At 39.6% G+C, this 16357-nt stretch overlaps 1 protein-coding gene across 1 annotated transcript; it reads left to right on the forward strand.

The window, feature by feature from the left end:
- Nucleotides 1–892: 892 nt before the first annotated feature.
- Nucleotides 893–1240, forward strand: LOC135613920 (uncharacterized). The gene has a single exon (XM_065110928.1). It carries the CDS (start codon nt 893–895, stop codon nt 1238–1240), a length of 348 nt encoding a protein of 115 aa, XP_064967000.1.
- The last annotated feature ends 15117 nt before the right edge of the window (nt 1241–16357 follow it).

Raw genomic sequence — 16357 nt, forward strand, 5'->3', positions numbered from 1 at the left:
CCTAATGGAGATAAAGCGACTTGCTCACTATTTTAATCGCCTTTCAGTCACTAGAATACCCCGGGCCCAAAACGAGCAGCCTGACGCGCTGGCCAGATCAGCCTCCACCCACACTCTTGGGTCGGTCCCAGCCACCGAGTCCATGGCGGCCCCGACAATAGCAACTCACGAGGTCGCTAAACCAAATCTACCCCCAAACTGGATAGAGGAGATCCTCCGCTACAAAGCAGGTGGGAAGGAGCCCAACAACCCGACGACTGCGAGACGGTTAAGGTGAGCTCAAGCCTAGTACTATGTCATCGACAAAAAATTGTACCGAAGGGGTTTCTTTCAACCCCTCCTATGCTGCCTTACACTGTCAGAGGTTGAAACTGTCCTCATCGAGCTCCACGAGAGGATTTGTGGGGAGCATGTCGGGGGACGAACCTTTGCCTTCAAGACCCTCTAGCAAGGGTACTATTGGCCGACCATATGCTAGGACGCCATGTCATACGTGCAGTAGTGCCCGTAGTGCCAACGGCATGCCCGACTACCACACTAGCCGGCAGTTCCCCTAAGTCCGATAGATGTAGCCTGGCCCTTTGCCCAGTGGGGGCTCGATCTCCTCGGGCCTTTCCCTCTAGCATCGGGTTAGCGACGTTTCCTCATAGTTGGGGTTGACTACTTCACGAGGTGAGTCGAAGCCGAACCTTTGGCCTCCATCTTTGAGAAGCACATCCAGAATTTCACATGGAAGAACATCATCACCTGGTTCGGGATCCCGAAGGCTATCATCATTGACAATGAGACTCGGTTCAACAATACTAAATTCAAGGCTTATTGCTAGTCATATGGAATCCAGTTGAAGTTTAGCTCGGTCGCACACCCCCAAACTAATGGCCAGACCGAAGTGATGAATCGAGCAATTCTTGAAGGCCTCAAGAGGAGAATCTCGAGCGTGCATGGGGTTTGGGTGGACGAGCTCCCCAGCGTCCTGTGGGTGATGCGAACAACTCCGAAAACCACTTCAGGGGAGTCTCCGTTTAACCTGGCGTTCGGGACCGAGGCGGTCCTTCCGCTCGAGATGGTGTTCCTGAAATTATGCACCTCCAACTATGAGCGAGGGCACTCTGAGGAGGGACTGCGGGCTAACCTGGATCTCCTTGAGGAGAGAAGAGCTAGGGCACACCTACGTGCCCTGGCATTCAAGAAGGTGACTGCTCGGATATACAACCGGAGGGTCCGTCCACGGCCGATCTAGGTTAGAGACCTCGTCCTCCGAAAAGCAGAAGTAAGCAACCCGACCCGAGCAAAGGGAAAACTTGCACCCAATTGGGAGGGCCCCTACTAAGTCTATGACGTGGTCCAAGAAGGAACCTACCGACTTGAAATGATGGAGGGAAATCCCCTATCGAGAACGTGGAATGCCATGAACCTAAAGAAATTCTACCCTTAGGGGGGGGACTGGTCGAGACGCAAGAAAGATATGGGAGCCCACGCATCCACGGTCAAGAAAAAAACCAAGCCAGAAGTCTAAAATGAAAGTGCTTCTCGATCATAAAGTAGGTACATATAGCAGTCGGGCGACATCGCCCCAAGCCCAACCAAATGAAAAAGGGGGAAGGAAAATAAAACTCAAAAGGCGAGGGGGTGCACCCTCTAGCTCAAGGGAGGAGTCGTCGGCCTATTGTCGAAGGGGACGTTCACCGGCATGTCGATGTCCTAGTTCACCGAGTTATCGATGAAAGGGTCTGACTCTAGGTCCAGGTCTGAGTACTGCGCCCGGAAACGAGCACAGGTGTTAGAACCCTTGCAGATTCTAAACTTGGGGTTGATCTCTTTAGGGGATTGGCCTCCTTGGAACTCTATAGGGGTTCCTCCCTCCAAGTTGCTGCTCAAAGGCTGCAGAAAATATTCATCTATTGCTTATGAAAAGAGGAGGAATACATGACTATTTATAGGGCTTCTAAACCCTAACTCCTAATAGGACTCCTACTCAAGACTCCTACTTCTAACCAACTCCTAATAGGACTCATACTCAAGACTCCTACTTCTAACCAACTCCTAATAGGACTCTTACTCAAGACTCCCATTCCTTTACAACTCCTTATTCTTCTCTAAGAAACAACCTCCTAACCCTAGTCGGCCTCTTCACCTCTTTAATAGGGGTCGGCTTAGGTGGGTTTTACATAAATATCCCTCTCAATTAGAACTCTCCAAGCTAGAATCCTAACAGACCCGCCCTCTTCAAATCAGCCTTGTCCTCGAGGCTGATAATTCATGAATTCTAAGAATTTGATCTTCAAGTCGTCATAGTTCTCCCAAGTGACATTTTCTATTGGTAGTTTCGCCCACTGTATTAGCACTTCATTAGTGGGTCGTCATCGTCGAGTCACGATCCGTCGATCAATAATGGCACTGGGTTGGGTCTGGAGTTCTCCTTGGGTAGTCTTATTTGGTGGGTGGCTTTGGGCTGTCTCCAAGCACCTATTTACAACTTTCGTCTGGCCATCGGTTTATGGGTGATATGTCGTACTCCTTTTCAATTTAATACCCTGCATATGGAATAACTTTGTCCAAAATCTGCTTATGAAGATGCAAGTAGAATTTGTCACAAGCATAATGGATCCCTTATAGTGTAATTCTTTTGAGTCCCAATTGTAATGAGCCACAGAGCTTGGTGCTTCCTCCAATTTTTTTATGATCTTACCGGTCTCCGAATCTTCTTGCCATTCCATCTTAATATCCTCAAGGAAGTCACTAGTCAAAGGTGAAATGGCCAAAAATTCAGCTTGCTTAGGTAGCCGTAAAAGCGCATCTACAACAACATTCTCTTTCCCCTTTTTGTAAGTTATTTCATAATCATATCCAAGAACCTTTGTTACCCATTTTTGTTATTCAGGGGATGATATCTTTCGCTCCAAAAAGTACTTGAGGCTTTTATGGTCGGTTTTAATTTTGAAATCATCGACCAATCAAGTAGGGTCTCCACCTCGTTGCTGCGCGCACAATGGCGAGCATCTCCTTATCATATGTTAGACTTATTTTGATGGGAGGGAGATAATTCCTTGCTAGTGTATGCGAGTGGTCAACCATCTTGCATGAGAATGGCTCCAATTCCAACTCCAGATGCTTCGACCTCAATAATGAAGGGTCGGTTGAAATATGGTAGTGTTAGCACCGGTGTTGTCGTCATGGCTGCCTTAAGTTTGTCGAAGGCAACGGAGGCTCTGTCCGACCATTGGAAGACATCTTTTTTCAGTAAGAAGTAAGTGGTGCACTGATCTCTCCATAGTTTTTCACGAACTTGCAGTAGTAGCCTATTAAACCCAAAAAGCCATGTAGCAATTTTATGTTCCTCGGGGTAGGCTAGTTTTGCATTGCTTCAATTTTGAAGGGGTCCACTGTCACACCTTCCTCTAATATGATATGCCCAAGATATTTCACCTAATGTTGAAGAAAGTAAAAATTCGTAGTGGTTGTTGTGTGTTCAAAAGGTAGTTTTCGGTATGTCTTCTTCGCACACTCATATTTGATGATACCCGGATCAAAGGTCTAGTTTTATAAAGATTTGTGCTCCCTTTCATCTAGGAATTCATCTGCTATTGGAATAAAGTTTTTGTCCATGATGGTTATCCATTGAGAGCTCGGTAATCAATGCATATTTGCCATGTTCCGTCCTTCTTGCGTACAAGTAGCACCGGTGAAGAATAGAGGTTGCAACTTGGCCGAATAACTCCTATTTCGAGCATCTCTTTTACAATCCTTTCTATTTCATCCTTCTGGAGATGTAGATATTGATATGGCTGACTATTTGCTAGAGGTTTTCCTGAAAGAATCGTTATATAATGATCATGCCGACGGGTAAGAGATAGGTTGTACGGTTCGTCAAATATATTTGAAAATTCAGCAAGCAAAGGAAGTAGGTTTGGATCTTCAAATTCTATTGGCTCTCCCTTAGTTTGCTGCTCAAGTTGTACCAAAAATTTGTTGCATGCTTTATGCAAAACCTTCTCCATTTGTTGTGTGCAAATCGTCGTTACGTCGCCCCCACGTTTCCCGTTTAGTATCACCTGTTTCTCCTTACTATAAAATTTCATAATTAGTTGCATAAAATTCCAAGAAATATCACCTAATATCGTCAACCATTTAATTATGAGCATAGTCTCATGATCATCAAGAGGGAGAAGGAAGAAATATGCAATTATCTCTTGGTAAGGCCTCATGATCAGCAACAGTTTCACTTGCGGGCGCTACGATCATACTTCAAAATCCATCCATCGGCAACCTTAATGTCAAACCTGTTGCAATTCTCGATAGGTAAGGTCATCTGGATAGTAACCTTACTATTTAGAAAGTTATTAGTACTGCCCGTGTTGATGAGAATAGTGATCGGTTGTTGTTTGAGAAGGCCTTCAACTTTCATCGTTTGCGGGTTTGAGTAGCCGGCTAGTGTATGTAACGTAACATCGGTCGGTTGTGGCTCTTCTTTTACATCTTTTTCATCATGTTCAAGGATCTCTTTTGGATGTTCAATGACCTCTTCTTCTATTGGTTCAATCATAAGAAGTCTCCCTTTACTACAGCGATGCTCACGGCTCCACGGCTCGTCACAATGCCAACATAACCCCTTCGCATATCGCTCCCGAAGCTCTTCTCTTGTTATCCTCTTTGGTGTAGGGACTTGGTTGATGGTAGGGGGGGCTGAGGGCTTCAATATTATAGGTTGAGGAGCAACCCTAGTCCTCTGAGCTTCATGGTTCAATCGCTCCTCTTGATGTCATGCGAAAGAGATGGTTGCCATAAGCGTATACGGTTGTCGCGCTTTAACTTCTCCTCGGATCTCCGGCTTCAAGCCCTCAATGAAGGTCCTCAATAGCTATTTTTGAGACCAATCATGAGTTTGATTAGATAACCATTCAAACCTGGTTTGATACTCCTGAATGGTGGAGGTTTGTCGGATCTTTGCTAGTTGTCCATCAATATTCTCGTAATCGGTTGGTCTGAAGCGGATCAGCAGTCCTTCTTTGAATTGTCACCATGAAAGGACATCATAAGTATGTTCAAACTAGTCAAACCACTATATAGCAACCCCTTCAAGATGTATAGCTGCAATTTTCACCATAGATGCATCCGCGATTTTGTGGTACCGAAAATATCGCTCCGCGCGCGAGATCCAACCAATTGGGTCTCCTTCTTCCCATCTAGGGAAGTCCACTCTCATGCATGGATAGTTGGGGTTGGTCATAGAGCCTCCTCTCCATTGGAATTCATCTCTTCGGGCTTGGTGCGATTGGGCAAAGCTCTCTCCTTGATATGATTTTTTCAGGCTTAGTGGTCGGCCTAATCTGAGTTCGGTAAAGAGCGTCTGAATCTTATCTTCCATTCGTGCCTCCAAGGCTTCAAATTTAGCATTGATTGCCTCCTTAGATGCCATAGTATATGCCTCCAAATCTATGATGTTAAGATCTCTCTTTTGTTGTTGGGTTAAAGGCATGTATAGGTTGAGAGAAGTGATGGTCGAAAGGGTTGGTGGATTGGTGGATGTAGGTTGCGGTTTAGGCTCGTTTTGTGGCTGTTTTGGATGCAGTTTGAGGGTATGGTTTAATGGAGTTTTAGGGCTATAGATGAAAGTTTTGGATCTGTGGTAGATGGTAGCAAAGGTTTGATAGAAATAAGTGGAAGTTGCAGCAAGTATGTGCTGTCTTGTAAGAGTAGAATTATCGTCAAAGAAACAACGGTTTCTCGACGTAGTTTCCACCAAAAACTTGAGAGAATTGAGGAGGGAATTGATAGAAAAATCACAGTTTATATGACAGCAAGGATATCTAATTTAATCAAGAAAATTTTGGTAGTATAACAGCAAGGAAATTGGTGCAAGTTGCGATTGCAGAATTCTCGTCGAGAAATTTCAACTGGTTATGATGAAAATTTGCAGCAATACAAAATCATTTTTAGATATGAATTTCTTAATAGATCAATCTTAGATGGAATCCAAGATGATCTATGAAGTGTATAAGAAATTTCATTCAAAAAAGATTACAAATAGACGAGTTAAGGCAACAATATGCGGCTGAAATTTTCTACAGCACAGATTTTTAAGTATAGCAGATTGGACGTAAAAGATTAGTGGTTTATATTGAGAATTTTTTGATGAAACCAAAGGAAATTCTACTATTAGGAAATGTCAAAGCTATCATAAAAATTTCGTAGAGATTTGGATAGAAACAATGTAGTATCAAGATCAAACAAACAGTGCTATGCGGCTGAAATTTTACAGTGCAGATTTTCAAGTATAGCAGATTAGACATAAAATATCAATGGTTTATATTGAGAATTTTTTGACAAAACCAAAGTAAATCTGCTGTTAGGAAATATCAAAGATTTCATAAAAATTTTGTAGAGATTTGGATAGAAAAAATATAGTAGCAAGATCAAACAAACGGTGCTATATGGTTGGAATTCTGCAATGTATCTTTCGTCGTAGAGATGAAAACTTTATGACGAAAAGTTTATGCAACAATATAGGAATAATTTTTTTGGGATTTTCAAATAAGGATAACTAAATTGCAGCAGCAGTAAGGTAGAAAACCAGAACCTGTTGTAATTCACGGGGAGATCAAATGATGATCCGTGGTGGTGGAGATGACGGCGGAATTTGGCAACGATCTCTTAAGCAATTGTGGGAATTGCTTTCGGCGGTTGTGGAGGGTTGATGGATGGGTGTGGAAGGGCAGCGAGATGCCAAGAACGCTGCTCTGATACCAGGTGTTAGAACCCTTGCAGATTCTAAACTTGGGGTTAATCTCTTTAGGGGATCAACCTCCTTGGAACTCTATAGGGGTTCCTCCCTCCAAGTTGCTGCTCAAAGGCTACAGAAAATATTCATCTATTTCTTATGAAAAGAGGAGGAATACATGACTATTTATAGGGCTTGTAAATCCTAACTCCTAATAGTAGTCCTACTCAAGACTCCTACTTCTAACCAACTCCTAATAGGACTCCTACTCAAGACTCCTACTTCTAACCAACTCCTAATAGGACTCTTACTCAAGGCTCCTATTCCTTTACAACTCCTTATTCTTCTCTATGGAACAACCTCCTAACCCTAGTCGGTCTCTTCACCTCTTTAATAGGGGTCGGCTTAGGTAGGTTTTACATAAATATCCCTCTCAATTAGGACTCTCCAAGCTAGAGTCCTAACAACAGGCCACCCGATACCCATACTCGTACGTGACCCGGCCCGACCTCACCAGGCCATGCTCAAACCCGATGGATGCTTTGTACCCGATGATCGCCTCCTCGACCCTTCTAGGCAACCCCAACCACTCCTCCTTGAGTGCCTCATTGGTGGCCTGGGCCATCGCCGTGGCAGCCTCGACGTCCTAGGAGAAGGTCAATAGCTCATCATCCAACGAACGGATGTGTGACCAGCTTTCTTCTAGCTTGATCTTCAAACGAGCCACCTCCTCCTCCAACACTGTGGCACGCTCTTCGGTCGCGACAACCGTCTCTGGACCCCCCTTGGCTTGCAGCTCCAGGTTCACCTTCCGAAGGGCATCGTTGAGCTCCATCTGACGCCCAATCGCCCGCCCAGTGTCAAGGACCCGGTCAATCAGCGCCATTCTGTAGTGTAGGCTCTGCATGAGATTCTTTGTCAGCATCCACAAAGGAAAGAATCAGCGAGGAGGAGAGGCCATCACTTACCCAGACGAGTGTTAGGACTCTAGCTAGGAGAGTCCTAATTGAGAGAAACATTCATGTAAAACCTACCTAAGCCGACCCCTATTAAAGAGGTGAAGAGTCCGGCTAGGGTTAGGAGGTTGTTTCTTAGAGAAGAATTAGGAGTTGTAAGGGAATAGGAGTCTTAAGTAGGAGTCTTATTAGGAGTTGGTTAGAAGTAAGAGTCTTGAGTAGGAGTCCTATTAGGAGTTAGGGTTTAAAAGCCCTATAAATAGCTATGTATTCCTCCTCTTTTCATAAGCAATAGATGAATCTTTTCTGCAGCTTTTGAGCAGCAACTTGGAGGGAGGAACCCCTATAGAGTTCCAACCCCAGGTTTAGAATCTGCAAGGGTTCTAACACCTTGTCACGAATGGTCGTCGCGCACCCGCAACAACTCCGTTCAACGAACCGTTCGTCGCTCACACCTGCATGTACAGCTGCTTGACAGCATGTTTTCTCTAGGTTTTGGGTCATTTTGCTTGTAAATATGTAAGTTTAAACAAGCTGCAGCGTTACAAAGTGACCACTCACCGAACCGAGCAAAACAGCCCCAAAACAGCCCAAAACAGCTTCGTTTTCGCGTGCCGCGGGAGGGTAGCGAAGAACTACCTCTGCTCACCAAAATGTCAGCCATCTCAGACCCCTAGAACCACCCGAGTGGCACAGGGCTGGATGGGGCTTCTGTTATATATCGGGCATTGAGATCTCTTTCGCAAGTTCGCACGTGACCATTACGGGAACTTGTCTTCGCACCCGGGACCAGGCGAGCAGCTATTTGTGGGCTTGCAGCTGTTCGTTCATCCTAGAAAGCCTTGTTTTTCTCCCTCTCCCTCTTTTCTCTTGTGCACACAAGGTGTTCGTTGAATTGCTTGTAAAGCTTCCCCTTTTCGCGAGACTTCGGGACTTGTCTGTTGCTTGTTCTTTGAACTAACCATCTTTCTCTTTTACAGGTCCTTCGTGTAACATCCCTCATTTCTGAATTTTCGTATAATTTTCTAGTTGTAATATAAGTATCTATTTTAAATTTGATAAAAGAGTTAAAATATGAATCTAAGAACTTATTCATATGATTTGGGGGATTTGTTCAAAAAGAAAAAAAAAATCTGAGGACCTATATGTAAACCCTAAGGACCTAATCGTAAATATAATAATACAAGGGCTAAATTGTAAAATATATAAAAATACAAATCCCACCGTTTAAGCCTCTCTGCCTTCATTTATAAGGAACCAAAGAAGGCAGCTACGTGGAAGAACAGGAGAAAGAAAGAAAGAAGAAGAGAAGAAAAAGGGGGAAGAAGAAGAAAAAAAAATTGGGGCTTTGAGATTTCTTGCTCAAATCTTCTCATTTAGGGTCATAATTCTCAAAGGCAAGTGTTCTAACCCTATCCTACAGAAGTACTAGTCTCTGTTCCTATATTGATTCTGAATGATTTATACTTAAAACCTGATATTTCTCTCTTTGGACATAAAATCAAGGATCTGAAATTTTTTTGGTAAACCGATGCCTATACACTTTTTCAGCTATAATTTTTAATACCAATTGTAGATTTAGGCAGGACCTAGCTCTTTTAAAATTAGACTCTTATATCTTTCTTTTGACACTGATTTTGTGGATTTTGGACACCGAATACTACCCAAACGTCTATTTCAAATGAGCCTATAGATGCTGCAGAATAGGGATCAAAATTTCTGACCTTTCGATACCAAAATACCTATAAGTCTTTGTTGGAAATTCTGATTTGTATCAAGCTGACTTCGTTCGAAACTAGACTTGTAGACCTTTCTTTTTACATATTGATTGAAAAATTTGGAATTCAAATGCCTACCCTATTATCTGTTGAATCCGACCTTATGAATTCTGCAAAATAGTGATTTTGTTTTTGACCTTATGTTACCAAATCAAAGGTAACTCCTTGTTGGAAACCATGATTCATACGAAACTTATTTCAACCAAAAATAGATTGATATATCTTTCGACAATAGCCATCTTGAGAGTATTGGAGTATAATTGATAATATGAAGTATTTGTTCAATGTGCCTCTTGAATTCTGTCAGAAATTGAGCTTTGGTCGATTTCGCGTATTCTGTTTCATTTGTTTAGAAATAGATTTCATTCAGTCCCCTTCACTCAATTGAGGCTTATGTTGGTGCTTGAATTCTGGTTTGATCTTGTCTATAAATTATTTACATTCTTGAAACATTTTGTGTAACTTTTAAGCTATATCGCATTGACACATATAGGCACATGTATATCCCATTATTCCGCATTTGCTTTCGATATGTGCCTATTTTAGTTTCATTCCTTTGGATATTGAATTCATCTAACCTTCTTATTTGAATTGAGCTATATATGATTGCTTGGAATCCATTTATACTTTTGCTTTCATTTCATTCCAATCTGAATACATTTGTGAGAGATCGTTGCTTGCATCGTATTGACTCGTAAAGGCACACATTTTGTTGTTCCACATGTGCTTCTGATATATGCTATTTATTGTTCATACTGCCTTTTATACTCTGGTGTTGTGGGATAATGTGAACCTTTGCCAGAAATGGGAAAGAGAGTTATGCATAGAGCCTGCGATGCTCTGCCGGCCCCCTCTGACTTCACCTAGACGTGGGTGGATGGAGCTCCCAGACGTGGGAGACTTCTGTCTAGTGGTTATTCAGAAATGGATGAATCACATTCTGTCTGTGGTCCCACTACACCTTCTGTATGTTTGATATGATATCTAGGGCTTTGGTTATGTGTTTCTATACATGCTTTGCATAAGAAAGATATGAATGCAACGTCAAAGCCGACGTTTGTGCTTCTGTTTGGTATTTGTGATTGATATGCTCCAAAATGTTCCATACGCCATTGATATGCTCCGGAACATTTCATACGCCACTGATAAGCTCCGAAACATTTCATTTGTTATTTATATGCTCCGAAATGTTTCATTCATCGTTGAAATGCTTCAAAATGTTCCATACGCCGTTGATATTCTCCAAAACATTTCATACACCATTGATAAGCTCCGAAATGTTTCATTCATTGTTAATATACTTCGAAATATTCCATATGTCGTTGATATGCTCCAAAACATTTCATACTCCATTGATAAGCTCCGAAATGTTTCATTCATTGTTGATATGCTTCGAAATGTTCCATATGCCGTTGATATGCTCCGGAACATTTCATACGCCATTGATAAGCTCCGAAATGTTTCATTCATTGTTGATATGCTTCAAAATGTTCCATACGCCGTTGATATGCTCCGGAACATTTCATACGCCATTGATAAGCTCCGAAATATTTCATTTGTTATTGATATGCTCCGAAACGTTTCATTCGTTGTTGATATGCTCTAATTACTCTATGCCCCATCTGTTATGAACCAAATATGTTTGATTGAAGTGACAATTGTGATTCTGCACCTAATGATATTACGTCTATGAATTCTTATATTCTGCCTTGCATTTTGAAACTTTATCTCTTTGGAAACAGTCCTCTTTTGACATGGATATGTTAGTCACTTGCTGAGCTTTATATGCTTACCCCGTTGTTGTATAAATTTTTCAAGATAGCTTGTCGCTTGCTTAAATGTTAAGATTGGGCTAAGGCAGTGGAAAGCTAAAAGATTTTGGGCAGATCTTTATTAGTATATATGTTTATGTTGTATAAGCACACTCTGTATCTAATGGAATATTGACGATGAATCTAAACTTATGGATTTTGTATAAGTTTAAAAGACCTCTCATGTTTAAGATTCTGGAATGTTAAGTTTAATTCGTGTAACGATATGAACTTATGGTAAACGTTGGTTTTATGATTGTACAGACTCCCACACTTGTGAATTTATGCTATGGTTATTATTTTGGTGAGTTGGGTTCAGATTTTATGAATCATCGAGCGATGTGTTGTATGTTTATGAACTACACAGGGTTTATAAATTTATAGATTATAGAGGTGAAATTTTGATCTAAATGTTTTCTTAGTGACCTCAAATGTTAGTTTGGATCCTGGATTGATTTTTTTCTTGAATTTTAATATTATCGATATTTTGAGGGGCGTGATAGAGGTGGTATCAGAGCATGGTTTGAGGGTCACTAAAATATTTGATATGTTGACGTGCAAAATATATTGAGGTCTAATAAACTATAGTGATTGGTGGAAATTTTCTTTGATGCATTTTAGGAATCTAGGATGATGAGGCAATTCGATCCTCTTTTTTTAATTATTTTTTATTAATTAAGTGGGATGAATGGGGTAATCGGGGATATTGAATTAGAGTGGCATAGTTGAAGCACAGTGCACCTAATCCAATGGTGGTAGAAAAATGGATGATGCGAATAGAGAAGATATTTGATGTTCAAAATTGTTCCGATGATCAAACGATTTCTTTTGCCACCTTATATTGGAAGTAGAGGCTGATTATTAATGGGAACAATGAAAAGAATTTTTGAAGATCAATGGCAAGAATGATAAGGACAATTTTACCAATAAAAATATGATTGGAAATGAATTAGAAAGTGATAACAAGAGGGTCAAGACATTTGAATTTGAAATGGGAAGTCACCACAAAAGACCCAATCATGTGTTAATTATGAGTTAAATTATGAAACAAATTTGTGTTTTTGGGTGATTGGAGTCTATTTTGTTTGTAGAAAGTTGGATCATAAAATAAAAGATTACCCTTTGAACAAGAAGAAAGAGTCACTGCCTCTTAAATCATCAGCCCATGTTAGAGTGTATGCTATCATTGAATATGATTCTAAAAACTTCTGAATTAATGGTTGAAGGTATTATGCATGTTTATGAAAGAATGCAAATATTTGTTTGACCATGGGTCCCATCTACGATTTGATTCGTAATATTTTGCTTATCACTTGGGTATTCAATCTAGACCACTACATTATGTGCTATATGTAAATACGATCACTGGAGATTCTTTGATAACGGACTTGAATCTGGTCCTCTTGTTTGATTCTTATTGGAGAACTTGAACTTTTTGCTGATTTAGTTCTCCTAGAGATTTGGAGTTTTGATATTATACTTGGTATGAATTGGCTATCTTCTTATCATACCAGTATGGATTCTTATATAACTAATGATAACTTTTTGCATATTAGATCAGCCCATCTTTTATTTTGAAAGTATTGGACATAATTTATTTCCTTGTCTAATGTATCCCAGGATGATTTGCCCGAATTACCTCTAAAACGTGACTTTGCTTTTGATTTGGTCTTTGGGACAATCCCAATATCTAAGTCTCTCTATAGAATGACATCATTTGAGTAAGTGGAATTAGAAAAGCAACTACAAGGATTATTAAATAAGGATTTTATTTGGCTTAATATTTCATCATGGGGTGCTTCGGTGTTAGCTAAAAAGATGGATAGAACATTTAGGCTTTGTATTGATTATAGACTGTTGAATCAGGTGACCATCAAAAATAAGTATCCCATACCCAGAATTGATGATTTGTTTGATCAACTACAGGGTGCACAAGTATTCTCTAAGATTGACCTTAGGTCAGGTTACTATCAGTTGAAGATCAAGGAGGAGGATATTCCTAAAACAGCTTTCAGAACTCGATATGGTTACTATGAATTTTTGGTGATGCCTTTTGGTTTGACTAATGCCCTTGCAGCTTTTATGGAACTAATGAATAGGATATTTCAACCGCTCTTGGATGGCTATGTAATTGTATTTATTGATGACATATTGATGTATTCAAAGAGTAATCAGGAGCATGAGGAACACTTGAGAAATGTATTGTCTATACTAAGAGAAAAGAAGTTGTATGCAAAGTTCAGCAAATGTGAATTGTGGTTAAATGAAGTTGCTTTCTTAGGCCATGTGATTTCAGGAAGGGTATATCTGTTGATCCAAAGAAAATAGAAATTGTAGTTGAATGGGAAGTACCAACAAATGTAAAAGAAATTAGAAGCTTCTTTGGCATGGCAGGTTATTACAGGAGATTTGTGGAGGGATTTTCTCGAATCGCTCAACCTCTCACCAAACTCACTAAAAAGAATGTGAAATTTGTATGGGGTGATGATTGTGAGCAAAGTTTTCAAGAATTAAAAAGAAGATTGACTAGTGCTCCTATTCTCACTATTCCAAGTGGTAGTGAGGGATTTGTAGTTTATACTGTTGCTTCAAGAAAGGGCCTCGGATGTGTTTTAATGCAGGAAGAGAGAGTGATTGCTTATGCTTCTAGACAACTAAAAGGTTATGAACTGAATTATCCAACTCATGATTTGGAATTGGCAGCAATTGTTTTTGCTCTAAAGATTTGGAGACATTATTTGTATGGTCGGCAATTTGAAATTTTGACTGATCACAAGAGTTTGAAATATATTTTCACTCAGAAAGACTTAAACATGAGGCAGCGAAGATGGATAGAACTTCTAAAGGATTATGATTGTGTCATCCATTATCACTCCGGCAAAGCCAATGTGGTAGCTGATGCTCTTAGTATAAAATCTACATGTTTTATGACTAGTCTGGTCGTGAAGCAATGAAAGTTATTAGAAGAAATTTTTGATTTTAATGCTATGAGGAAAGAGCAAGACTCAATGATATTGATGTCCTCCATTCAGGTGCAATATGATCTTATTCAACAAATTAAGGAAGGACAATTACGAGATCCACGTTTAATCTACTTGAGGAATTGAAGCCAAAATTTTAAGTTTCAAAAGATGGCTTATTGAGATTTGGGGATAGAGTATGTGTACCTAATGAACCAGATATCAAGAACCAAATTCTAAAGGAAAGTTAAGCCCAAGATTGGGTTGGTTTTATCGCTTACAATATTGCCTTACCACCATCGTTGTGCCTTATCCATAATATATTTCATATTTCGATGATTAGAGAGTATATACCTGATCCTTCTCATATCATTAAGTATGAGCTGATGGAGATCGATAAAGATTTATCTTATGTGAAAGAGCCCACTCAGATTGTTGATAAGAAGGAAAAGATCCTATGGAATCGGGTCATCCCTCTGGTTCAAGTAATTTGGAGACATCGTTCTGGAGAGGAAACAATCTGGGAGCTAGAGGAGGAAATGAAAAAGGTGTATCCCCATCTTTTCATCAATAGAGGTATGATAAATTTAGAGGACTAAAATTTTCTTTTAAGGGGGGGAGAGTGTAACATTCCTCATTTCTGAATTTTCGTATAAGTTTCTAATTGTAATATAAGTATCTATTTTAAATTTGATAAAAGAGTTAAAATATGAATATGAGAACTTATTCATAAGATTTGGAGGATTTGTTCAAAAAGAGAAAAGAAAAATCTGAGGACCTATATGTAAACCCTAAGGACCTATATGTAGTTTATTAATGGCGTATGAAATGTTTCATTCATCGTTGAAATGCTTCGAAATGTTCCATACGCCGTTGATATGCTCCAAAACATTTCATATGCCATTAATAAGCTCCGAAATGTTTCATTCATTGTTGATATGCTTCGAAATGTTCCATATGCCGTTGATATGCTCCGGAACATTTCATACACCATTGATAAGCTCCGAAATGTTTCATTCATTGTTGATATGCTTCGAAATGTTCCATACGCCGTTGATATGCTCCGGAACATTTCATACGTTATTGATAAGCTCCGAAATGTTTCATTTGTTATTTATATGCTCCGAAACGTTTCATTCGTTGTTGATATGCTCCAATTACTCTATGCCCTATCTGTTATGAACCAATATGTTTGATTGAAGTGACAATTGTGATTCTGCACCTAATGATATTACGTCTATGAATTCTTATATTCTGCCTTGCATTTTGAAATTTTATCTCTTTGGAAACAGTCCTCTTTTGACATGGATATGTTAGTCACTTGCTGAGCTTTATATGCTTACCCCGTTATATAAATTTTTCAGGATAGCTTGTCGCTTGCTTAAATTTTAAGATTGGGCTGAGGTAGTGGAAAGCTAAAAGATTTTGGGCAGATCTTTATTAGTATATATGTTTTTATTGTATAAGTACACTCTGCATGTAATGGAATGTTGACGATGAATCTAAACTTGTGGATTTTGTATAAGTTTAAAGGACCTCTCATGTTTAAGATTCTGGAATATTAAGTTTAATTCGTGTAACAATATAAACTTATGGTAAACGTTGGTTTTATGATTGTACAGACTCCCACACTTGTGAATTTATGCTATGGTTATTATTTTGGTGAGTTAGGTTCAGATTTTATGAATTATCGAGCGATGTGTTGTATGTTTATGAACTACACAGGGTTTATAAATTTATAGATTATAGAGGTAAAATTTTGATCTGAATGTTTTCTTAGTGACCTCAAATGTTAGTTTGGATCTTGGATTTATTTGTTTTCTTGAATTTTAATATTATCGATATTTTGAGGGGCGTGACAGAGGTTGGTCCGCAACTGTCACGCCCCTCAAAATAATATCGATATTAAAAATTCAAGAAAACAAATCGATCCAGGATCCAAACTAACATTCGAGGACACTGAAAAACATTCTATCAAAATTCACATCTATAAAATCTGTGCAGTTTATAATCATATATCACATCACTCGATAATTCACATTTATGGCAAACAAAGCCAACTTGACAAATATGAACAACATTTACAAATCCACAAGCTAAATAAATTATATAATCAGAACTCCAACTATTCACC

This window comes from Musa acuminata, chromosome BXJ2-6 (genome assembly GCF_036884655.1).
Source record: "Musa acuminata AAA Group cultivar baxijiao chromosome BXJ2-6, Cavendish_Baxijiao_AAA, whole genome shotgun sequence".
In the NCBI taxonomy this organism is placed as follows: domain Eukaryota; kingdom Viridiplantae; phylum Streptophyta; class Magnoliopsida; order Zingiberales; family Musaceae; genus Musa; species Musa acuminata.